This window comes from Brettanomyces nanus, chromosome 1 (assembly GCF_011074865.1).
Source record: "Brettanomyces nanus chromosome 1, complete sequence".
NCBI lineage: Eukaryota > Fungi > Ascomycota > Pichiomycetes > Pichiales > Pichiaceae > Brettanomyces > Brettanomyces nanus.
The window spans coordinates 157,746-182,376 of record NC_052374.1 but is presented as its reverse complement, the minus strand read 5'-3'; the positions used below and the strand labels follow the sequence as shown (position 1 = coordinate 182,376).

Here is a 24,631-nt window from a genome sequence, read left to right as displayed (position 1 = left end):
TTCATAATGAGTAAACATCGATCACCTCGTCTTCGAGCTTTGTAGTGACACCACTTTTGGCAATGGATTCAATATCGGCAATCTCCTTTGCTGCCTCTACGGTAAAAATCACATTGGTATCCTTACCAATAGCGATATCGTCCTCAATTCTAATACCCATACCACGAAAAGCCTTTGGCCATTTAGTGTCGTTCGGCACATACACACCTGGTTCCATGGTGATGACCTGACCCTTACGGAACTTGGCAGTTCTGGAGTACGTTGGAACATCGTGAACATCCAATCCCAAATTATGACCAAGGTAATGGGGATACAAGTACTTCATCACTTCCCACTCGGTTAATTCGTTGAAGCCAATGTTCCGAAGCTCCTGTGTAAGCCACGTGACACTTTTGTAATGTAGGTCGTTAACAGATACGTTGGCATCTTCTGTACATTCCGCAATGCATTTTCTTTGCACATTCAAAAGTGCCTCGTATAAATCAGCCTGTTCTGGGGAAAACTTACCATCAACAGGCCAAGTCCTCGAGATATCTGCGCAATAGCCACCTAGGGATCCTGCAGCATCAACAAGTACAAACTCGTTCCCCTTTAGTAGGTTGTCATTTCTCGTGTAATGAATGCATAGCGCGTTTTCACCTCCGGCAACAACCGGAATATAAGAGTTTCTGTCACAGCCTCCAGATACAAATCTGTACTCCAAGAAGGCTTGGAGGCCCTTTTCACTCTTGAAGTGACGAGCATAAGCTTGATTGTAAGCTCTTCCAGAGATCTTACCGGCTAATCGCATCATTTTGAGCTCTGCATTGGATTTTATGGCACGCATAGGAGCAGTGATAGATTTTAGAGACAACAAACTAATTCTACGCTCTCTTAGGATGCTCCCTAGTGCATTTCTTCCAGCTTGATCCTTCTTGCCGATTATTTTCGAAAAAGATGAAGATTTTTGGGTCTCGTCAAAATCATAGTAGACAGTTTTGTAATGGTTAAGCAATCCCTCCAAATGAGGGCTCAGTTTGGCTATAGACTCTGTGATATCTGCATTAAATATGTCCATAGCTCCTTGAACGCCTGTCCTATCGCCCTCCCAAAGTTCTTTTGCAGGATCACTTGGCTGAACAATCATGTGGAAAACCAATGACGAAGGATCTGCTGATGGTTTTTCCAATATGCAAACAGAATTGGGTTCATTCCATCCGGTGAGATAGAAAAGATCATTGTTTTGCTGGAAATAATAAAAGACGGATTCTGTGGCAAATTTTGTGGGCTGACCAGCAATAACAGCAATTGACTGTGGTTCCATGTGCTCGGCAACTCTCAATCTCCTATTGAAATACTCCTTGGCAGAGATTCCTGGCGTGATATCACCAGCCTTGATCAGATGGGGTCTGGTCTCATGAAGAGGCTGGCCAGCCCTCAATGTAGCATAACGTCTGGAAGAAATTCGGAGTAACGCAAGGGACTTAAGCATGATCAGAAAATCCAGTCAAATTAGTACAATCTATGGAAGCAATGCAAGTGAAGTAAAGAAGAACTGTGACATGTCCGTGAAACTCCAATTTTCTTGAGCGAAGAATTTCGAGGACCATAGCGGGAAAATGAGCCGCGGCCCGTTGGGCCCGGTGGACAGGACGAACATTGATCTACCTACTCTTTCTTTGGTTTAACGATACGTCTCCTGATCAGCTCTCTCTCATTAAATATCACTATAATCACCATGAGTCCTCCAAGAGCAGCATTTTCGAGAAACTGATGCAAATTCGTTACATTTCCATTTTCAAAAAGTACGTATTGAATCATCTTTATTGCGACTGATGCAACATAGAATGGTAGATAGTGGTGAAGATGAAAAGCATTTAGGTCAATGAAATCTTTCAACTTGTACCAACAATAAGATATTCTCAGTGTCATATTCAACATGTTTCCCAGAATAAGTCCTTGGAGTTGAAGGTGGCAGAATTTAACCAAAAAAACAATCAGAATAAAGAAAAGAACTGAGTTAAAAAGCATCAATCTGGAATATTGATTCACATCTTTAGATGCAGTAAAGATTGAATTGAAAAGTGCTTCAGTAATACCGTTAACAGCAAGAATGGGGATATAGAACCAGTATAATTTGAAGCATGACACTAATTCATCGTTGGAACCGAATCTTTTGAACAATGTCGTCACCAAAAATGTAGTACTTGAAGGAGCAAATAGTAGAAGAAGCCCAAGAAGATAGAGGTAGACTTTAAATATATTTGGGAGAATGCAGTTTAGTTTGTCCAATTTATCTTTGAGCTTACATTTGGACCCAAATAATAAGGTGATGTTGATTCTAACGGACTCCTCAATCGGCAGGAACACTAGACGAGCTAATAGTGAACCATAATTGGATACTAGTGAGTAATAGCCCTGGATTTTGATGTCCAATAACAAATTAACAAAGAATTTATCACCTTCTGTCAAGAACTGCTTAAATATCTGTTGCAAGAAGACGGACTGAAAGTATTTAAATCCTGTTTGCTCAAACCATGTTCCATTCACGGATCTTGGATAACAAATATTGCAGTCTCCGGCCATATATGCCAAGTATATAGTGGTTGAATAGCAAAATTGGCCAGCAGCATAGCCAAAGAGGTAATTAGAGTCGAAGTGCTCAGGATTTCCAGAGTGCTCTCTGGATAAGTAAATCACTATGAAAAATTGTACGGAGCACTTGACAAAAGAAGCAATACCCTCGATCTTGGCTCTTCTAGAGAAGTTGAAATCGACATATTGATTGATATTATAATATGGCTCACTTAAAAGTTCAAGTAGAATGGATGAAGTAACCAATACAAGAATTGCGGCGGAATTGGGGACGGCAGAAGCAAGGTCTTTGTTGGTATCTAATTGGAAATACTTCAAGGGTAACCCTATAACCAAGAATATCACTAGGGGTATGATGAATGAGACGTTGATAATCAATTGAATTCTCTGAGATCGATGAGGGAAAAAGGTCGATGCGCAAACTTTAGGAACACTCAATCTTACCGATTCTCGACATATGAAAAGGATGTAGTTGACCACAAACTCTACTAACTGAGCGAGTCCCATAGACCGAGGAGAGACGAACTGAAGAAGGAGTTGATTCATAGTGAAGGTCATGATTTTCATAGCCATCTGACCCACCATGAGGATGGATGCAGAGGTTGCAATGCTGGACATGAATTGGTTAGCTAGGTTCTCTGAGACGGCCTTAGTTTGAGTTTGAACTGGTTTTACTTTTCAATATCCTGAAAGCCATCCGACGTGCACCGATCAATTGCATTCTGCTTTGATTTTTTTTTTCTCTATTTGCGCACTCTGAGTAAAGGAATTGGGCCTTTATCTTAACCACCGTCTAGCAACTTGTCTTCTCGTCAGTATTATATTTTATAGTTAATTTTATCACAGTTATGACTGGATATCAACTCAGGGAGCAGGATAGATGGCTACCGATAGCCAACGTGGCTCGATTAATGAAGAACACTTTACCTGCTACAGCCAAAGTTTCTAAAGGTGCAAAGGAGTGTATGCAGGAGTGCGTCAGCGAGTTTATTTCCTTTATAACAAGTGAGGCCAGCGACAAGTGTCTCTTGGAGAAAAGGAAGACAATCAATGGTGAGGATATTCTTTATTCTATGAACATATTGGGATTTGAGAATTATAGTGAAGTATTGAAGATCTACTTGGCTAAATACAGGCAACAACAGGCGTTAAAGCAAGAGCGTGGAGAGCCACGAAAGAAGAAGAGCAAGTCAAAGAAGAAGACAGATGAGGGTGGTGGAGTGAAGGAGGAAGTTGATGAGATTCAGAGTGATAATGAGACCCACGATACAGCAGAGAGTGATGACGTTAAACATGGCGAGAGTGAAAAGGAAGAGGAGCAGGAAGATGTTGCGAAAGACGGTACTACTACATCTATAGATGCTATTGACACGACTCGGACTGATGGTCAGCAGGACTCGCCAGCTCCTCCTGAGTCAAAAAATAGATATGTGGACCAGCTATATGAGCAAAGTTATGGAGATGGACAGTATGCACATAACCCAAACTATCATAACGCAAGCTACGGTGGCGGAGTCGATATGGCCCGAGTTTCACTGGATCCAACGCGGGTGTCACACTTAGAGACGAAGGATGAAGCCTCTGATGATTCAGCGGCACCTCGTGCAGCAGTTACTGAATCATCGAGTAGTTCCTCTACCCCGACTGGAAATAATGGAATGGATAATATAGCAGGTTACGTGGATAGCAACAATGAAAGTGAGCAACAGCCCTTGGTAGCAGCATCCAAGATGAAGACTACAACTACGGCGACGTCAGCGGACGCAGAATTGTCACTAAACTTGAACGATAATGTAGCTACGGCGGTTAGCGAGACAGAAGAATTGGCAGGTCTGACGAACGGACACCACGGGGAAAATGTGTTGTATAGGTATCAGGCAGATTTCTAGGAATTCCAACTATTTATTGTACTCTTTTAGTTGAGGCTGAGAAAAAGTTTCGTGCTTTTCGCGAAGGACTGGAAGTAAATCAAGTAAGCGGACAAAAAAAAGATCGTATTTAGTAACTACTATTTGCTTTTTGGTGCTTTTGGCAATGAGAATTTGTATATCAGATGCCAGACACATATTAGTGTCATTAGTACTGCTCTGCGGGGTTTCGCAAGCTGTTGATCTTGACGTCACCAGCTATGCTTCTATCAAAGCTGCCTGTGAATTGTTATCCACTGGTTTGATGGATTATTACTGGGGAAGTCAATATGGAGGAGATATTGGTATGTTCACACATCCATATTATTGGTGGGAAGCCGGTGGAGCTTTTGGTTCAATGATCGACTACTCGGTTTTTTTTGAAAATGATACTTGGGTTACAACAATAATCGATGGCATGATATACCAAACCGGTACAGACGACAACTATATGCCTCTAAATCAGACGACTACAGAGGGTAACGATGATCAGGTGTTCTGGGGTATTTCTGCAATGGAGGCTGCTGAAAGAAACTTTACTAATCCTTCCGGTAACAAGCCGCAATGGTTATATCTCGCACAGGGAGTGTTCAACACTATGGCATGGCGTTGGGATACGAGCTCCTGTGGAGGAGGGCTTCGATGGCAGATTTTCGAGTGGAATTCTGGTTATGACTACAAAAATACGGTTAGTAATGCTGGATTATTCCATATGGCTGCGCGTCTTGCACGGTATACGGACAACTCGTCTTATTCTGATTGGGCAGAAAAAGTCTACGATTGGTTGTTGGATGTCGACTTTATTAGCGAGAACGATGCCAGTGGCTACTACCTTGCCTACGATGGTGCATCGACGGATGAGAATTGTACAAATGTGAAGTCATACCAGTGGAGTTATAACGCGGGTCTTATGGTGGCTGGTTGTGCCTATATGTACAACTATACGGAAAATGGCACGTGGTTGCAGCGTGCAGAAGGCTTTGTTACTGGTGCCACTGTGTTCTTCAATTCTTCTACCGATATTATGTACGAAGCTGCCTGTCAGGGGGCGGGCTCGTGCAATAATGATCAGAGATCTTTCAAGGCATATCTAGCCCGTTTCTTGTCTGTGACAAGTATTTTAGTGCCAAGCACTTACGATGATATTAGCTCTTTGCTTACTACTTCAGCAAAGGCAGCGGCCCTTTCATGTTCCGGTGGTACCGATGGTCATACTTGCGGTATGAACTGGTTTGAGGATGGATGGGATGGAATGTATGGTCTTGGAGAGCAGATGGCCGCTCTTGAGACTATTCAGAGTCTTGTGGCTAAGGACAGACCTGCTCCTTACACTTCAAAGAATGGAGGATCATCGACGGGAGCAGGAGATGCAGGTATGGGAAGTACAGAAGTTCTTGACAAACCGTTGAACTTGAAAACAGCAGATACAGTAGGAGCAGCTATCATTACTGTCGTTCTTGGGTTATCGGTGATAGCATTAGGGTACTATGTTATAGTAAAATAAATCTACGGTTTTTGCTTGACGGTCTATTCATAATTGTACATTAAGTGAGATAAAAAAGCAAAACGATAGAAAGAATAATAGTAATGACAGGAATTAAATGATCTAGTTGGCGGCCTTAGCCTTCTGCTGTCTAATTTCCTTTTGTGCCTGTTCAGCCTGTAAGTTTTGCGACATTATCTGCCTCATGTAATCGTCGTCGGCCAGATCGTCGAATTTTCGTGAGTTCTTTGCGTCTTTATCATCCATCATACTCAATCCTATGGAACCCAAAAGTAACACAATGGTGATGAATTGCGCGTACATTCTCGCATCGTAGAATTTCTGGGATTTGGAAAGAAGTTTATCTCTGCTGACATATTTCCATGATCCCCACATTGATAGGGCCCAAAGTCCGGTGATGATTTTGTACTTGTTGCTGTTCAACACTTGAATAGTTTTCTGTCTACCAGTCATGGCAGACCAGTCATCGTTCTCCTTTGCCCTTGCTTCGCTTAGAGCAACATCGTCGTTGTACTTGAGACTACCAAAGCTCTCGGAAGCATTAGCGGCGTTAACTGTAATACAAAATGCAGGTGGAATAACAAAGGCACCTGTTCTGACAGACCACGTCATGTTGGCAACTCTCGTGGGAAACTTGTAACGGGCAAGTCCAAAAATACCAAGCGAAATGATCACACCGAGACCCGCACCTTTAAGACCAGCCTGTAAAACCCATTTGTTGTGTTCTTTGAGCTCTTCGTCACTGATAACCTTCATGATTGTTTATATTAGCAAATAAAAACCAACAAAAAATGAAACTTCGAAAGGACCCACTATTATAGCTGTTTGTCTTGAAATCATGGAAATATCTCTCCTTTTATACTTTGCTCACTCCCTTATCCATCGCTGGAAAAAGGAAAGATGAAAAAAGATTTGAGCTTCAATTGTTTGCACAGCCCGGATCCAAAAGAGTAATGTATCCTTCAATCAGTTGCATCGGAGCGGCAAGGTTCCGATTAACATGTAAGATTCTGGAAGAAGATACCTAGGAAAATTACATCATCTTAGTTTGGGATTGTCCGTGCTGCTTGCTCATAAACAGACGATCTCGGGTCCTCCCGGTAAATCTCTATCAGGCAAGCCACGGATGATCTACATGAAACTTACTTTTGAGGTCAGTATTATGCCAGTCTGGTTTTCGAAGGCCTAGTTATCCGAGTCTTCTTCCTTTACTCTGCCTCCCAGTATCTTGATATTTAAGATTTTGTTATGTCACTCGCTTTCCAAAGCATTCCTTTTTTTTTATTTTTCAGCCAACCATCGAAGGTGGACCGAATTAGATCCGTTCAAGCCGCATCGCTTTTTAAGCTAGCCTTCTGTTTTCTTCCCTCCTCGTCTTTTGTTCCTCTACTCTTGTGCCGTCCAATAAGGTAACTGTATTTACTCAAATCCGTGCAGATGACCTCTTTCCCTCCATGATCAGTTAACTTTCGGATTTTCTCCACGTTTTTCATAAAACAGTTTATTTCTCATTTTCATCCCCACCAATCGGCTGTCTAGTTTCTTGCCGGATTTGTAAATTAATATTTGACGTTAAGCAGTAAAGCAATCTTTTCGTAACCTGCCATCTTCCGTTTTCTCTTTCTTACGTCAATTTCTCAGCTTCTTCCATGCATTGACAATCATCCATCACTTTCCTAAACTGGCTCCAATCCTTATCTTGCTTTCTCTTCTTCTTATCGCATCCTTGCACCATATAACATCGATCAATTTTTTCTCTCCCTCATGATGACTCAATGAAAAGTCCAATTGTGAAATTGTTTTCCTCTTTGAACTCCTTTTGTCTTTTCTCTGATTGCTCATGTCGTACTGTATTTTGAAGATGCCGTTGCTGGTTCCTCAGTTGAGACTAGTTCTAACCAAAGGTGCTCTATGCTCGGCTAGATCCATTGGTACGTCTACTGCTGCTGCTACACTTAAGAAATTTCCCGACTTGAGGCCTTCCGACCTTCTACCTAATGGAAGGCCAGATTACGTCAAGATGATCCTTACTTCTAGAGTTTACGATGTCATTGATGATTCTCCTCTTTCATCTGCGCCACTCCTTTCGCAAAAGACTAAGTCCAATGTTTATTTGAAGAGAGAGGATATGTTACCAGTCTTTTCTTTCAAGCTTAGAGGTGCCTACAATATGATCGCTAATCTAAGTAAGGAAAGAAGAGAAAAAGGTGTCATTGCATGTTCTGCAGGTAATCATGCACAGGGTGTTGCTTATTCTGCTAGACAGATGGGTATTCCAGCTACCATTGTCATGCCTGTGGCCACTCCTGCTATTAAATTTAATAGCGTCAGCCGTATGGGTGCCAGAGTCGTTCTTTTTGGTGAAGATTTCGACGCCGCTAAGGATGAATGTGACCGTTTGGCAGAACAAGAAGGTCTTACCAATATTCCACCTTTCGATCATCCATATGTTATTGCTGGTCAAGGTACCATCGCTTTAGAATTGCTCAGACAAGTTAAAGCCAATAAGTTAAGTGCTGTCTTTGTTGCCGTTGGAGGTGGTGGTCTTATTTCTGGTATTGGCTCTTATTTAAAGAGATTGGCACCACATGTCAAAGTTGTTGCCGTTGAAACTTTCGATGCTGATGCCATGTATCAGTCTTTGAAACTGAATAGAAGGATTACTTTGAACTCTGTTGGACTCTTCGCTGATGGTACCGCTGTCAAGACTCTTGGTGAAGAAACTTTCAAAACTTGTCAAGAGTTTGGTGTCGATGAAGTTGTCAGAGTTACCACCGATGAAATCAGTGCAGCCATCAAGGATGTGTTTGAAGACACTAGATCTGTGATGGAGCCTTCTGGTGCCATGACTGTCGCTGGTATGAAGAGATACGTTGCCGATCATCCCGAGATTGATCACTCCGATAAGACTTACGTGCCCGTGTTAAGTGGCGCCAATATGAACTTTGACAGATTGAGATTTGTTGCTGAAAGAGCCGTTCTTGGTGAAGGTCAGGAGGTTTTCCTCGGTGTTCAGATCCCTGATGAGCCTGGTACTTTCTTGAAGTTGCAGAATATCATTGATCCAAGAGCAGTCACCGAGTTTTCCTACAGATACTCTGACGAGGCCAAGGTCACTGGTGTTGCAAATATCTACACCTCTTTCTCTGTGCATAATAGAGAGAAGGAGTTGCCACAATTACTCAAAGAAATCAGCGGTGCTGGTTTTGAAGCATGGGATCTCTCAGACAATGAGTTGGCCAAATCGCACGGTAGATATTTATTGGGTGGTAAATCCTATGTTCCAAATGAAAGAATCGTTGCTTTTGAATTCCCAGAGAGGCCTGGTGCCCTTACAAAGTTTTTGAACTTGTTGCAGACCAGGTGGAACTTGACCCTATTCCATTATAGAAACCATGGTGATGATATTGGTAAGGTGTTGGCAGGTATTTGTGTTCCTCCTGAGGATAACGCCAAATTTCAAGATTTCTTACAGAAATTGGGTTACAAGTACAGTGAGGAGTCAAGTAACATTGCCTTCAAGTTGTTCTTGACAAAGACTAATGAGTCTTCTCAAGAGAATTAAGTTATGCATAATCTAATAGAGAACTGTTTAAAGTTTATAAATGTATCATTTAATGTTTCATGCATCCATCACCTAATTTTTTTTCACCTAGAATTTATTCACTATGACATTTCTCTCAACCATCTCTACTCCTGTTCTGCGGGCAGATATAGCATGTTCAATAGAGTATTTCATGGAAATGAAAGAGTTGTACTCTGGCATATACAGCGAGTATCTGGGAGAATATGTGGAATGCTAGCACGATCGTCTCATCCTTTTGATTGTAACTACAGCAGTGTTGCAGCTAAGAGATCGAGGTTTGGTCGACAGCTGGGCAAAAATCAGGATAAAGCCTTTGAAAAGCATCTCTCTGAAGGAGCGGTGAAGGTGGACTTACATCCATCTTTGCTAGATGTGGATGAGAAAAAAAAAGGTGTGAATAAAAGAAAAGAGAAGGGGCCAAGGACAAAGAGTAAGACTAGAAAAGAGATTGATAAAGGTGTTCAGGATTTCAAAGACCACAAGGATCGCAGTGACAGCAAGGATCATCACAAAGATCAAAAGAATCATTGGGATAATAAGAGTCACATTAGGGGTGAGAACTTTGCTAAAGTCAAATCAAAACCAGTCAAGCAGAAAAAGAAGAGCAGTGGGAAGAAGGTCAAACTAGACATTCCGTCGTTTCTCTCTGTTTCCAATCTTGCCACCATATTAAGGGTTCGGGTTCCCGATCTTTTGGGACAGTTAAATGAGTTGGGTTTCGAGAACATGACCAACGATTACATTTTGGATGGAGACACGGCTGCTCTCATTGCCGAAGAGTATGGATTTGAAGTGAATCAGGATGATAACTTGGGAGCGGATTTATTTCCCAGCCCTGATCCTAAGGACATATCCAAGTTGGAGCCTAGATCTCCTGTGGTTACCATTATGGGACACGTTGATCACGGTAAGACTACAATATTGGACTACTTGAGAAAATCGTCAATAGTCAAGGGAGAGCAAGGAGGTATTACTCAACATATTGGTGCATTCGTTGTTAAGACGCAAAGTTCCGAAAGAAGTATCACCTTTTTGGATACCCCAGGTCATGCTGCCTTCCTAAAGATGAGAGAAAGAGGTGCTAATATGACAGATATTGTGATCCTAGTTGTTGCTGCTGAGGATTCAGTGATGCCACAGACTGTTGAGGCCATTAAACATACAAAGAGTGCCGGAGTTCCCATGATTGTGGCAGTTAATAAATGCGATAAGGAGGATGCTAATCCCGATAAGGTTGTGGCTGATCTATCTAGATACGGTGTGGACGTGGAAGATTATGGAGGAGAAGTTCCTGTGGTTAAAATTTCAGCCAAAACTGGATTGGGTATGAAGGATCTTGAAGAAGCAATTGTTACCGTGGCCGAATTGTTGGAGTTGAAGGCAGAACTTGATAATATACCAGTGGAAGGATGGATTTTAGAGTCTCAGATAAAGAAAGGATTGGGAAATTGTGCCACGTTTTTGGTGAAAAAAGGCGAACTAAAGAAAGGTATGATTTTAGTTGCCGGTACTACTTGGTGCAAGGTGAGGGTGATGAATGATGAGAATGGAGAGCCGTTGAAAATTGCTGGCCCTTCGACACCAGTTGAGATCTCAGGATGGAAGGAGGTTCCTGAAGCTGGGGATTTGACTATTGAAGCCAAGGATGAAAGCTTTGCAAAAAAAGTTGTCGGTAATAGAGAAAGGAGGAAGCAGCAGATGGCTGAAGCCGAACAAGTCGATGAGATGAATAGTAGAAGAGTGAAGCAGTTGAAGGATGCGCATAGAGATGAGAAGATCCAAGAGTATCAGAGAGATGGATTCAGTCTTGTAGAGATAAAAGAGTTAGATCCAGATTTATTTGATGCCGAAGTAAATAAGAAGAAGGAAGTTAGTTTCATTATCAAGGCTGATGTTAGTGGATCTTCTGAGGCTGTTAGGCAAAGTATTGAAGGATTGGGTAATGAAGAGGTTACTGCCCAGGTTCTCTATGATGAGGTTGGGGCTCCCACGGAATCGGATATTGAGAGAGCCAAATCATCAAATTCGCAGATCTTGGTATTCAATTTAAAGGTTCCAAAGGATATTGCCAGTTCTGCATCTGCTGCTGGTGTAGAAATTAAGGAGTTTGGCATTATTTATCATCTTATTGAAGACGTGGTGAATACTTTGACTGAGAGCTTGCCGCCTAAATTTGAGACTAAAGTGACTAGTAAAGCTACCATCAAGAAATTGTTTGATATCAATTTGAAGGGTAAAGAATCCATGACTATTGCTGGATCCAGAATCATTGATGGTATATTCAAGAAGAGTGCCGAAGTGAGACTTCTGAGGAAAGGAGAGGAGATTTATAGAGGCAAAGTGAAGCAATTAAAGGTGGAAAAGGACAGTGTTTCTGAGGTGAAGAATGGTGCTGAGTGTGGTATAGCTTTAGAGGGAGATCCGGAGCTTCATGAGGGAGATATTCTTGAAACAATTAAGAAGATTTCGATTAAGCAGCATTTGTGAGTGGTGCGTGCCCAGTTCTTGTATATACAGATAGAGATAGAAACACATATATTTATGTTATGATTACATTCCGATGCATATATAGCCATCCTTACATATTTGCTCAAGAAGAGTCCTTTTTTCGGGGGAGATTTGAAGTGGTGGATCATCTATAAGAGCACTCAACCTCCTCAGGAAAATAGTACGGGATTCGTGGAATCGAAGAGACATAATGAGTCTATCTATCCAAGTTGAATTTGTGATTATTCTGAGGTAGCTAGATGTCCCAATATGTTTAGCAGGATGCTTTTTATCGAAATCGTTAGTCAGATATGCAAGCAAAGATGTATCAGCGTTGAGGAAGAACTCAAGAATTCGTTGGGACTTCAATCGATCGAGAACTTCTTTGGACAGTGATTTACAGAATGACTTCAATTCCAATTCAGGATCAGGTAACGCAACGGGCACAGAAAGTTTTACAAGAGGTAAATTCGAAGATCTTTCCGGCAGATCTTTCGGCGAAGAAACGTCCCTCGACGTCTCGGCGCCTCCATTCACAATAAGAGTGGATGCCAGCTCGCTGTCCGAGTCATTATCATGCTCTACGGTAACTCTCTCGGCCATTCGAACCCATACTCTGCGCCTGACCATCCTTCCAAATCCCCTCGTACCCTTCCAATACTTGCTTCCAAATCTAATGTTAGAATATACCCACCCATCTTCGTCTACATCACTAATCATCATCACGTGCCAGCTGTCCCAGCTCCAGCGCCAGTCACGCCCAGGTAAAGGATAGATCCCCATGTTTCCAAGGCCGCAACCGTTCAATGCCTGAAACGTTGGCGGATCCGCTCCGTAGAACATCGACTGCTTCGAATACATAGGAACACCAAACAATGTGGAACCTCTCTGGTTCTCCACGATGATTTCATATCTAGCCGCCTTGTCCGAAAGACTATCTTTCCATGACGCCTCCTTCAAACTCTGCGCCAAAAATTCTAGAAATTCTCCTTCTCTGGCAAATTGTGGGATTTTGATGATTGTCTTTTCAATTTCTCTATACTTGTCCACTGAATCCTGCACCGTGAGTGGATTCCCTAACGATATTGTGGAGAGACTCGATGATTGTAGGGCTGACGATGGAGCCACACAACCACTAGCAAAAAACTGCTCGGTCTGCTTATCACCATTTGACTGAATCGTCAGTAACTCAGAAAGTTCTGGCTCAAGCTCCATGAAGAGGTAGACTTCTATCATGAAGTTAGTGCCATTAAGTTCAAGTCCTGATATTTCCTAATGTAAGGATGTCTTTTTTTTTTTTTGCTTCCTACCTTTTTTTTTTCCATCCAACTGTCACTGGATGGTGAGAGAGAGCAGGGGGTTTTCACTTGTGTTTACTCTGTCAAACACTGTTTGTTGAGCATTTTCAAGCTCTTCCTTTGCATAGAATCTTCTGACTGTCAGTCAGCTTATAGTTGCTTCATCATGGTTAGAAATATCCATATAGTTTCCAGTGGTAGTGGAAGTGAAAGTGAGATTTCATCATCCGCTACTCCACAACCTGATGGGGTCAAGCTGTTTTCACACTTACCGGATAAGACCGAGGAAGCGCTCAGTACATTTGAATTATTGAGTGAAAATCATTATATAGATAAGCTCAGGAACGTGTATTCGGCCTCTGGGGAAGTGATGACGTGTGACTGCGCAGAGCGTCGCGTTGCAGGGGTCAATGTGGCCTGTGGTGTAGATTCAGACTGCATCAATCGGTTAACCAACGTGGAATGTGTGGACGATCAATGTGTATCGTGTGGTTCACAGTGCCAGAACCAGCGATTCCAGCGAAATCAGATGGCAGATGTTTCGGTCTTCTTGACTGAGCACAAAGGTTATGGAATGAGGGCTAACTGTGACATTCCTGCGCACACTTTCATTGTTGAATATAAAGGTGAGGTGATAGATGATCGGGAATATAAACTTCGTAAGGAAAGTTATGCCGACGAGGGTATCGGGCATTTTTACTTTATGATGATACAGGAAAACGAGATAATAGACGCCACTAAGAGGGCTAGCCTGGGTAGATTCTGCAATCATTCGTGTGATCCGGTTGCCTACGTGGAAAAATGGGTCGTTAATAAGAGGTATAGAATGGGCATCTTTGCTAAAAGAAAGATAATGAAAGGTGAGGAGATCACGTTTGATTATAATGTGGATAGATATGGTTCCGAGCCTCAGAAATGTTATTGCGGTGCGAAAAACTGTGTAGGCTTTCTGGGTGGTAAGACTCAGACAGAAATTCTGAGATTGCTACCTTATGCCGCCAGAGAGGCTCTTGGTATAAGGTCCAGTGATGAGAAAAGGTGGATTAGATTGGAAAAGAAGATGGGGATCAAGATATCCAAGGATAACGTGGAGGCCAAAGTGGGTGATTTTGTTGAGTCCTTTGAGCTTCAGCCTCTTACTATCTCAGATATTCCTAAAGTTTCTAGTTGTCTCTTACTCCCTGACAATGATGTGTTGATTATCGACCGAATATTAGAGCGGTTCGACACTGAAGATACTGGATATGGTGAATTGTTACATATGTTCAATAGGCTTCACGGTTTACAGGCGTTAACTTCTAGTATCAACACCATTCTGTTCACCGTTAGCGATGGTAAGGAATTAAGGCAAAGGGAAAAAAATGCCCTTGTCAAAATTGTCAACATCTTCGATGCATGGCCCAAACTAGCGTCGAAAAATACTATCAACAGCTGTAACTTGGAAACCCTCCTTCAGGAATTGGCTGTAAAGATGGCAGATAAACATATTGCGAATTTGATTGATAGGATTCTACTCAATTGGAGGGATCTACCAGTGATATATAGGATTCCCAAACGAATTGACGGTGGAGAGGATGGGAAACCCATGGACAAATTTTCCACGCATATTGATGACAGAAGGTCACGGTTGGCGCAATCTGCTATGCGTCTTGTTGATCCGGCAGCATCTGGAGCTGGTTCCTCGGCGGGTTCCGCCATGGCCTCTAGAACAGATTCTGCTGGTGAATCTGTGTCCTTATCCCCAGCGATATCTGCAGTCTCTAAAGGTCAACCGAATGATGTTGATGTTGCTAGTCTTCCAGAATCAAGAAAAATCGAAGGTAAAGCATTGCCACCTGGTTGGGAGTGGACCACAGATCCGACTTCGGGATCTGTGTACTTTTATAACAGAGAAAAAGGCTTGACACAATGGCAGAGGCCAGAATGGCCACCAACCAATTTGAAGGCTGGATTAGAATCGATATTGAAAGCTGTTCCCAATTCAACAGTTGATGACGGAAAGAAGAAGAGAGAAAGAGAAAGAGATCGTGAAAGAGATAGAGAAAGAGAGCAGAAGAAGAGATTGAGAGAGCTTGAGAAAAAGAGACTTGCAGAACAAGATGCCGTCGTTAAGATTGAAGAGCAGCGGATGGAAAAGCTGACCAAGATCATTGAGCAGGCATCTAAAGAGGCCAGCTTGAAGCAAGCGAGGGGCCAACGTCATCATTCGCATGACTCAGAGGGTGGTCGTGATCGCTCTTCTCGCCATACTCATAAACATCAGCATACAACTTTACATGCTAATCATTCGCATCGCCGTGATTCCTATGAAACCAATGATACTGAGATTTCATCTGGGAAGCACGGAAAAGTCGAAAAGCAATGGATGCTATTGTTTGCCTCAGCAGTTCCAAACATGTTGAAGAAGTATGAGTCTCATGTTGGCCGAGGGAATATGAAGAACTGTGCCAGGGAGATCACACATGTGTTAGCTCAAAAGGATATGAAGAGACACACAGGACAGCCAGTTCCATCCAAGCTTTCAGACGAAAGGAAGAAAAAGATTGATTCTTTTGTCAGCGAGTACATGCACAAGTTTGTTTCAAAGTTTGACACCAAGAAGGCCGAAAAGAGGCATTCGAGTTCTGAGGAGTTACCTTCAAAGAAGCTGAAAGATTAACACTAGTGTTGTACAATTAATATCATGTAACAATTTATTCTACATAGTTGAAAGCTTTATAAATTTCTGGATGATCTATGAATAAACGAACAAAAAGAAAATATATTAGAAGCAAATCTGATTACAGCGGTTCAAATAGAAAATAATGTGCCGTAGGAATATAAAGGAAATAGATAGAGCAACTAAAAGCAGAATGCCTTACTTCAGAAAAAGAAAAAAGGAGTTTGCTATTAGAAAGATTTATTTATATTACAAGTGATCATTCCTCCTATAATATAATACAAACACTTTCCCATCCATTCGCCTACTCTCAAAATATATACCAGTTATTGTACACGTTAAAGTCAAACATTTATATGTCAGCTTTTGGAGGATTGGCCGAGTGGTCTAAGGCGGCAGACTTAAGATCTGCTGGATTGTTATCCGCGCGAGTTCGAACCTCGCATCCTTCATATCTTTTTTTATCAATCTGGAGCTGACTATCTTTTTCTTTTCAACTTGTCAATAACTCAACTACTCCTGAATACCTGATTATTTCTTTTGGAATCGACATGGACTATCAAAATCGTGTTGGATCGAAAAAGGGAAGCGGAGGGGTTGCTGGAGATGCAGAGACGAACCAATACAGACGAGAAAGACTTCGAAAGCTTCTTCTTTCGAAGATCGATATCGATTCGGACCCGTATGTGGTTAAGAACAGAGCTGGAGTGTTGGAATGCCGACTTTGCCTAACAACACATTTTTCGGAAGCCTCATACGTTACACATACTCATGGTAAGCGCCACCAGTTAAGTCTCATGCGTAGGGCCGATAAAAAAAAGGAACAGGCGACAGGAGAACAGACAGTAACTGGAATATCGGACATCCCCAAGAAGAAGTTCGTCAAAATCGGTCGCCCTGCATATAAAATTACTAAGATTCGTGACCCTGTGACTGCACAGAAGGGGCTTGTATTCCGCCTACAATTTCCTAAGATCAAACTGGATGTGAAGCCCAGATACAGACTAATGTCTTCGTTTGAACAGAGCGTGGAGAAACCTGATTCCAAGTACCAGTATCTTATAGTGGGTGGAGAACCGTACGAGAATGTGGCGTTCAAGATCTCGAGCGACTCTATTGACTTGCGAGAAGGCCGAACGTGGGATTTCTGGGATCGAGATATAAAGGAATACTATATCCAGCTTTTTTACATGTAACTGCTAGTATGTATAATACAGATCGCTCGCTATTGTATTTTACAGTAATGTACAGGGGTATTAAACAAGGGATCAGTGTAATGACAAACCTAGTGGCTAGTTTTTCGATTCACCAGTCCCAACTCGTTCTTCTGCTCCTTTAGCTTCTTACTCATCTCAACTTCGTAGAGTTGAATGTGTGAATTAAGCTTTTCCAACTCAAAACTAGCCTCTCTGCACTCAGTTTCAAAGCTCCTCTTCAAATTAGACATCTGCATTTGCCAAAGCTCAATTTGGGACTTTTTAGAAGTCGCATCTGCATCCTGCTCGGCCTTTTTGGTCTTCAATGACGCAAGTTCCGTACTTTTCTGTTCCATCTTCTCTTGCAGCTGTCCCAACTTATCAGAATAAAACTTGGAAAGCTTTTCAATTCTCTCCTCATTATGCTGCACTTGCCTTTCTATTTGTGCAACTCTTCTAGTATAATCCTTTATCACGCTTTCTCTCTCTTCGGTCTCATTTTTCAATTCGTTCAGCGCTTTGCTGGAACTATCTTGCTTACTGGTCTCTACCTGAACATCTTCCAGTGTTCGGTTTAACAATTTAAATTCCTGAATCAATAGTTGAAACGAATCAAACGAGATCGAAATTTTCCTCGATCGGGTCTCCAAATTCTTCAATTTCTCTTGCTCCTCTGCCAAAGACTCTTGCATTCTGGTTATCAATTCCCTCACACTTTCAGGAGACTCTTTAATATATGGTCTTACCTGTTCAAGATCTTTCTCTGACGCTATGTATAACGCACTCTGGTTCTCCAACTCTTTAATTAAACCTGTCTTCTCGGACTTGTATTTGGTATGTTCAGAGGCAAGCTTCTGTTGATTGGAACGTAACTCTTTCAATTGATTCTCTAACAAGTTATTCCTTTCATCCACTTCATCCATGGTATACCCTTCAGCAGCAATCTGATTGTTTAGTGAAGTCATTTGGTTCTCTAGCTTCTCATTTTTCTCAAGAACCTCTCGATATTTGACTATAACGTCTTCACTCGAATCCAGTAATCCATCACAATCATTCATTCGCTCCTCTCTGAACCTTGCAAAATTGATAATTGCACTTAAAATGATCCTTACCCGCGTCGGATCTGGCTTTGAAACATCCCTTATACTGAAGTCATTCACTCCACAGTCGCAGAGAAACTTGTAAACTATGCGTTTGGGAGCCATTACATTCATCGAAGTATGAAGGTTGTCTTCCTCCTGAGCATCTTCGAACTGGGTCTCCTGAATCTTTTTTCTTAATGAATAAGGAGGCACATAAAGAAATTTGTCAAGCACCTGTTCTATCAACGAGTTCATGAAGCTGAATGTAGGCTTCACAAGCATCGCCTCGCTGACACCAAAATCCAGCGCATCAAAAACCTGGATTATTTCATCTGCCTCTAAGATGGGAAACTTATACTGAGTTCTACTGAATGCCGGAACCTTAGAAAACCGGTAAATGGAGCTAGGTCGGGGCATTGCAAAGCGTGGCAACGAACAAAACAATTGCCTAATGATCACAAGAAGAGCTAAACGTTACTTTAAAGACGTAAACACAATTCTCGCGCGCGCGCTCGCGCTGGAGCTTGAGCCTGAGCTTCACGGGACGCGAAAAAGTTACTGCGACATAATTATCGACGCGACGAAGACTCAACTCTGATCTCTTCAGATGTCCTATCAGTCTCTTCTCCTGTAACCTACCATCTCTGGTCTTCCCCATCGTATGACTCAGAGTAAACATGACTCTCGAATGCCGCTATTATACGGAGTTTACCTTCTTCGATCATTGACTAAGCAAAACTCCTTCTATATTGGATCTACTCCTAATCCTTATAGACGACTTAGACAGCACAACGGAGAACTATCACAGGGAGGAGCCTGGAGAACGAAGAAGAAAGGGTATCGCCCCTGGCGAATGGTGATCTATGTTCATGGATTTCCCTCAAACATCAGTGCATTGCAATTTGAGCATGCCTGGCAACATGCCTATCGGACTAGACATATACCGGTGGAGAAGCGACGTCACAACGGAAAGAAGAACACAGGCAGTGGCACTACGGTGCATGAGAAGGTTGCAAATTGCAGACTATTACTAGGTTCCGGGTCTTTTAGCAGACTGGGATTGAAAGTGACCATTTTTAATAGAGATATCTACGACGTGTGGCTCACTAACAAGTTTCAGATCGATATTCCAGACTACATCTTACTAGAGATTAGAGTGGATGATGCCATCGACCAAAGGCTCATTGAAGGAGGTAACTACGAGCAGGTAAAGTCATTTATGAGCGATATTCAGAAGATGGAGGAGCAATATACGGATGAATCTATTGAAACTTTGAAGCAACAGCAGGAGCAGCATCTATGCTGTATTTGCGAAATGCCTCTAGATGTGGAATCTGATGTGATATGCTTCTGCTTTCATAAGGAATGCACAGCAATTTACCACTGTGCATGCTGGAGCAAACTTATCATGTTAGAAAATCCGACGCAGGAGATGGCTCCTGTGCTTCCTATACGGGGAAAGTGTTGTCAGTGTGGGAAGGTGAACTTCTGGAATATGGTGGTACGAAATGCTCAGACAGTTAAGGAAAGATGCAGAAAGAAGGATTATTTATTTACAGCCTAAATACAAAATTACTGGCGCTTGACGGCGGTGGTTTCATTTTTCTCAGACTCCGTAGGCTTGGAAGACTCTCCTACAGCCTCTTTGGGCTCAGTCTTTGGAGACTTTACTGCTGCAGGTGTATTAGAATTTCTCTCACCTCCAGTAATCAAATACAATAACGCAGACCAAAATGCAAACACCATTGAGAAGAAACTGACAAGCACCGACGAGTAAAGAACAGCTTCGCCAGGTCTATTTGACAAGGTATGAACAGGATCTGACATTAAATTTAGCAGGTAGCTGTTAGCACTGTTCAAAAAGACGAATGCTTTGCCAACAACAGAGTCAAACATGGTGGAATACCAAGGTTCCGGCTCCCATTCGGTCTCCACAGGGTTCTCCGGCTCGTATTTGGCTTTTGGAGCACTTGCTGCAGACTCTTGATCCTCTAACTCCACCTTGGGGAGGAATGTAGAGTTACCGATATCTTCTGCTTCTTCAATGGAATGTCCAAGATATATATTATCAAACAATATCGAATCCGTCACGGTCCATAGTTCAAACCCGAGGGCTCCAATTGGCTCCAGATTGGAAGGTGTTTTATCGTCATAGAATTTGGGATTAACAATGGTTCTTGGCTCCCATTCTCCCTTGTAAGCGGGATTTTTGACCATAGGTGGGAACCATTTACCCTTGAAGTTAGGATTTTTTACTTTAGGAATATTCCAAACTCCACAGCCATGGTCTTTACATTCCGGATTGGCAATTAAAGGTGCTTCCCATTCGCCATCTTCTTCGTCGTCCCAGTATGAAGGCTGGCTAGCCTCGGGATCTAGAATTGAAACGGGGGTATCTTCATCCCAATCATTTGGCTTAGTGGCAGAAGGATCTGCAATCATGTAGGGGGCATCCTCGTCCCAGTTTTCAGGTTTAACAGCATTCGGATCCCGAATGAACTCCTCATCAACCCAATTCTTAGGCTTTTTATCATGCTTATCGACAATCTCCTTTGGTGGGTTCAATTCAAAGTAGCGAGGATCCAATAGAGAACCTGCTTTAACAACATCACCATCGATTCTAATCTCAAAATCTTGGTTAGGCTTAATAATCAACGTATAAAGAACACTTGTCTTGACAATTCTTGCCATCGGCGGAACCTTAAGGGCCTTCTCCTCGTATTTTCCAGACTGTGGATTCTTTCTTCTCAAAATGAAATGAACCTTGTTAACGCTACCACATTTATCAGGACCAAACATCACCTGATAAGGAGTCTCGTTGTTGAACTCGTTTTCTTCCAAATCGGGAGCCCCATTGGCATCAAGGAGCTTAATGTAAGCACCGCCACAATCTAATCCCTTCTGCAATTTCACCTCATATTGCAAAACCAACGTGTTGTCCTTATTATCAAACACTTTCGGCAATGGCACACTGATAGCATGCAATGCAGCCTCTGATTTCACCACAAGACCTTTATCACCTTTAAATCCAATGTTAACAGTTGATTCCTCAATCTCCCACTTACCACTGTAACTAAGTTCACCATCTTTCTTGGCATGTGAAACTCTCCACTTGTTCTCAGACAAATCAAACTGCTCGAAAAACGAGTCCTCGGAGAGGGTTTTCGTATATGGCTTAAACTGCGGATGATCAATTGCCAGGGCAACGGAAGAAAACACACATCCGGCTACTGCAGCTGAAATTAGCTTCATTATGTAGGAAGAAATAGACAGGTATTGAAGAGAAAGAAAGAGAGAACGAACAAATAGACAAAAAAAATAAATGTACACGGTACGGTGAGGTAACCTTTGCGGCTGAGCGAGGGAACAATCGAGAAAACTGGGAAGAGAAATTATAGAATGCCTTGAGAAGCCTTTTTAATTATATAACTTGGCATGTATCTGTCTAATGGCATTACCAAACCTTTCAGAACCAGTATAAATGTCGTCCAATGAGGCAAAAGCATAGGTGGCTCTAAAACCGGCCATATTCAACTGATCGATCATAAACCAGTGGCCCTTAGCCAATTGAATTTCGTCCTGTAGTGCTTGCTCGAAGATCATATCTTCCAATTTGGCCGCCCATTCAGGATCAGTAAGCTGGCTGTATTCTTCTAGTTTTGGAAATTGAGCTATGCTGATCTTAATCCACAAGAACATGCCGTAGGAAGGTTTGTTCCAGGAGCATAGATCAGCAGGAAGATGCCTATCAAAGGCATCGAGAATAGTATTTCTTCTTTTAAGATAGATATCCTGCACATGAGTCAACCAAGAACGGAAACCGTCGTTCTTCCATTCATTCATCAACATATAGACGATGAGCTGAGAAGGAGCAGCAGCAGAGTGGATAGTTAACTCATTCTGCATAGTTAACATCTTAATGAACGTTTTGTTGGCAGTAACAATAGAGATTCTCATTCCCGGCATGAGCATCTTGGAAAACGAGTCAATTCTAATGACTCGTCCATCGGTATCAAACTTTAACAAACTTGGAATCTCTTTTTTGTCACCGTCAAGCTGTAGATGATAGTACGGATCATCTTCAACCACCAAAACATCATGCTTATGACACACGCCAAACAATTGACGTTTTCTTTCCACCGTCATCGTGACACCTGATGGATTCTGACCAACAGGCATCGAGTAAAAAAACTTAGGCTTCTTGTAGTCTTTAGTAGAGAGATCTGTATACCAATCAGTAAGAATTCTCTCCATATCCTCGGGAATAACTCCGTGATTGTCAATCTTCACGGCGAAAACCTTCAATCTAAGAGGTCTACAAGTCTCCAGGAGACACGGATATGTCAATTCCTCGGCCAAAATAGTATCTTCGCCTGGATTACAGAGCATTCGAATGATGGCATCCAAGGAGAAAGTACCTCCTGACTGAATCAAAGTTCCCCACTCGCCGTATACAGGCTTATGAAACTCTTCTATGTGATGCCTACAGAACTTGTCGAAAAAGGTGGTTCCTCTACCGGACATGTACTGACAAGCCTCATAGATCTCATCATCTGCCTGTGCAGCATTGACAGCATCTTCGTTGGATCCGGTAGCCAACTTGGAGAATCCGGAATCAGCAGTCTCATATTTGATAGAGAGGCCTTTCAAAGGGAAACAATCAGGGTGAGGCATCCCACTGGCAAAGGAAATAGTATCGGGAGTTCTGGCGGCCATCTTCATAACCGATGGCTCTCTGAGTTTTGCCTCATTACTGAAATATTTGTCCCAATCAACAGTCATCAAAAACTAAGGAATGAACAAGAGGAGGGAGCAGTAGGAAGAGAAAGGGGTAAGAAGAGAAAGGAGTAAGAAGAGAAAGAAGAGAAAGGGTCTTTAAAACAAAGAGTCATTGCGAACATGTTAAAAATCGGCTTTTGACGCTAGTCTACAAAAGAAACGTTGATAAGGATCAACTACCGTTAATGGAAAGTTTGGTGGAGGGTAAGCCATGGCATTTCCATATCGGGCACCGCAGACTATCGGGTATTCGATTGGCCAGTATCGCAAGTCGCGAGGGGGGCCTTAAGGGGGCCCTGGGAAGGCCCGATAACCTCTCCTGGTCACCTCAGCCACCGGGACAGCTCTTTTCCCCATCTCAGTCTGCTGCATTTCTGCCTTCGCGATTAAATTAATCCGACTTGAGTTTTTTCTCTCATTAGCTTGCTTATACCTAATCGTAGCTTTTATTCTTATTTCATTACCTGCATCTCTTTCATAATGGCCGGTACAGACGCAAATTCTGCCTCTAAAGAGTCAGTGTCAGTGGACCCTTTTTCCAAAGATTCGCAATCGTTACAGCAGTTGCAACAGGAGCTGAAACCAGAAAAGCTTCCACAATCACAGCCACAGAAGGGAACTGGTTTCGGTTTCTTCAAGGGGTCCGGATTCGGTGCTGCCGTTTCCAATCAGGTTCCCCCTAGAAATTTCAATACCAACAGAAGAACCAGCGTGTCAGCAGAGGCAATGAATCCGGACAGTTTTAAAGATAATTGGAAGCCACCTATGCACCAGTTGACTCATGAACAATTGCAGCGGTTGAACGATTCTGCCGTGAAGAACTTTTTGTTTGGCCAGTTAGATAAGGAATCCCTACAAATTGTTATATTTGCCTTAGAGGAGAAACGCATCCCCAAGAACACGGAGATAATCAAGCAAGGTGATCAAGGAGACTACTTCTATCTTGTCGAAAGGGGTGCAGTGAGTTACTACGTGGACGGTAAAAAAGTAAATACATCAGCAGATGGATCATCGTTTGGAGAGTTAGCCTTGATGTACAACTCGCCTCGTGCTGCCACGGTGATAGCTGATACAGAGTGCATACTTTGGGCATTGGATAGAATGACATTCAGAAGAATCCTTTTGGACCGTACTTCGAAAAAGAGAAGCATGTATGACAGGTTTTTACGTGACGTTCCTCTTTTAAAGTCGCTCTCTTCATACGAGAGATCCAAATTGGCCGATGCCTTGAATACAGAGAGCTATGAGACGGACCAGAACGTGGTTACTCAAGGAGAAGATGGCGAGAACTTCTACTTCATCGAGGACGGTACCGCTGATGTTATAAAAGATGGCTCAATTGTTCAGAAGTTGACCAAGGGCCACTATTTTGGAGAGTTAGCGTTGCTCTACGATTTGCCTAGACAAGCTACCGTCAAGGCTACATCTCCACTCAAAGTAGTGACTTTAGGAAAGAGTGGATTTCAAAGATTGTTGGGTCCTGCTGTGGAAGTGTTGAAACTTCAAGACCCAACGAAGGGAGATCAGGAGAAGGCCAATTGATCGAGCATCCAATTTAT

General features: G+C 42.4%; 13 protein-coding genes and 1 non-coding gene across 14 annotated transcripts; 8 read left to right on the top strand and 6 right to left on the bottom strand.

The window, feature by feature from the left end:
- Position 1: 1 nt before the first annotated feature.
- FOA43_000088 (uncharacterized protein) lies at positions 2-1,471 on the bottom strand (the record flags this gene model as incomplete). The annotated part of the gene is made up of 1 exon (XM_038920423.1): positions 2-1,471. The coding sequence occupies one exon, from the start codon at positions 1,469-1,471 to the stop codon at positions 2-4; it is 1,470 nt and encodes a 489-aa protein (XP_038776351.1).
- A 1,951-nt stretch (positions 1,472-3,422) lies between these two features.
- FOA43_000087 (uncharacterized protein) lies at positions 3,423-5,985 on the top strand (the record flags this gene model as incomplete). The annotated part of the gene is made up of 2 exons (XM_038920422.1): positions 3,423-4,444; positions 4,701-5,985. 2 exons carry the CDS (start codon positions 3,423-3,425, stop codon positions 5,983-5,985), a joined length of 2,307 nt encoding a protein of 768 aa, XP_038776350.1.
- Positions 5,986-6,087: 102 nt separating this feature from the next.
- FOA43_000086 (uncharacterized protein) lies at positions 6,088-6,741 on the bottom strand (the record flags this gene model as incomplete). The annotated part of the gene is made up of 1 exon (XM_038920421.1): positions 6,088-6,741. One exon carries the CDS (start codon positions 6,739-6,741, stop codon positions 6,088-6,090), a length of 654 nt encoding a protein of 217 aa, XP_038776349.1.
- A 1,084-nt stretch (positions 6,742-7,825) lies between these two features.
- ILV1 (threonine deaminase) lies at positions 7,826-9,550 on the top strand (the record flags this gene model as incomplete). Its single annotated transcript, XM_038920420.1, has 1 exon — positions 7,826-9,550. One exon carries the CDS (start codon positions 7,826-7,828, stop codon positions 9,548-9,550), a length of 1,725 nt encoding a protein of 574 aa, XP_038776348.1.
- Positions 9,551-9,781: 231 nt separating this feature from the next.
- FOA43_000084 (uncharacterized protein) lies at positions 9,782-12,058 on the top strand (the record flags this gene model as incomplete). The annotated part of the gene is made up of 1 exon (XM_038920419.1): positions 9,782-12,058. One exon carries the CDS (start codon positions 9,782-9,784, stop codon positions 12,056-12,058), a length of 2,277 nt encoding a protein of 758 aa, XP_038776347.1.
- Positions 12,059-12,121: 63 nt separating this feature from the next.
- Positions 12,122-13,273, bottom strand: FOA43_000083 (uncharacterized protein; the record flags this gene model as incomplete). Its single annotated transcript, XM_038920418.1, has 1 exon — positions 12,122-13,273. One exon carries the CDS (start codon positions 13,271-13,273, stop codon positions 12,122-12,124), a length of 1,152 nt encoding a protein of 383 aa, XP_038776346.1.
- A 249-nt stretch (positions 13,274-13,522) lies between these two features.
- Positions 13,523-16,015, top strand: FOA43_000082 (uncharacterized protein; the record flags this gene model as incomplete). The annotated part of the gene is made up of 1 exon (XM_038920417.1): positions 13,523-16,015. The coding sequence occupies one exon, from the start codon at positions 13,523-13,525 to the stop codon at positions 16,013-16,015; it is 2,493 nt and encodes an 830-aa protein (XP_038776345.1).
- A 368-nt stretch (positions 16,016-16,383) lies between these two features.
- On the top strand, positions 16,384-16,467 carry FOA43_000081. Its single transcript has one exon. It is a non-coding gene; the product is annotated as a tRNA-Leu (tRNA).
- A 99-nt stretch (positions 16,468-16,566) lies between these two features.
- On the top strand, positions 16,567-17,211 carry FOA43_000080 (uncharacterized protein; the record flags this gene model as incomplete). The annotated part of the gene is made up of 1 exon (XM_038920416.1): positions 16,567-17,211. One exon carries the CDS (start codon positions 16,567-16,569, stop codon positions 17,209-17,211), a length of 645 nt encoding a protein of 214 aa, XP_038776344.1.
- Positions 17,212-17,300: 89 nt separating this feature from the next.
- FOA43_000079 (uncharacterized protein) lies at positions 17,301-18,710 on the bottom strand (the record flags this gene model as incomplete). The annotated part of the gene is made up of 1 exon (XM_038920415.1): positions 17,301-18,710. The coding sequence occupies one exon, from the start codon at positions 18,708-18,710 to the stop codon at positions 17,301-17,303; it is 1,410 nt and encodes a 469-aa protein (XP_038776343.1).
- Positions 18,711-18,954: 244 nt separating this feature from the next.
- Positions 18,955-19,857, top strand: FOA43_000078 (uncharacterized protein; the record flags this gene model as incomplete). Its single annotated transcript, XM_038920414.1, has 1 exon — positions 18,955-19,857. One exon carries the CDS (start codon positions 18,955-18,957, stop codon positions 19,855-19,857), a length of 903 nt encoding a protein of 300 aa, XP_038776342.1.
- An 8-nt stretch (positions 19,858-19,865) lies between these two features.
- Positions 19,866-21,545, bottom strand: FOA43_000077 (uncharacterized protein; the record flags this gene model as incomplete). The annotated part of the gene is made up of 1 exon (XM_038920413.1): positions 19,866-21,545. One exon carries the CDS (start codon positions 21,543-21,545, stop codon positions 19,866-19,868), a length of 1,680 nt encoding a protein of 559 aa, XP_038776341.1.
- Positions 21,546-21,710: 165 nt separating this feature from the next.
- On the bottom strand, positions 21,711-23,075 carry FOA43_000076 (uncharacterized protein; the record flags this gene model as incomplete). Its single annotated transcript, XM_038920412.1, has 1 exon — positions 21,711-23,075. One exon carries the CDS (start codon positions 23,073-23,075, stop codon positions 21,711-21,713), a length of 1,365 nt encoding a protein of 454 aa, XP_038776340.1.
- Positions 23,076-23,552: 477 nt separating this feature from the next.
- Positions 23,553-24,614, top strand: FOA43_000075 (uncharacterized protein; the record flags this gene model as incomplete). Its single annotated transcript, XM_038920411.1, has 1 exon — positions 23,553-24,614. The coding sequence occupies one exon, from the start codon at positions 23,553-23,555 to the stop codon at positions 24,612-24,614; it is 1,062 nt and encodes a 353-aa protein (XP_038776339.1).
- Between the last annotated feature and the right edge of the window lie 17 nt (positions 24,615-24,631).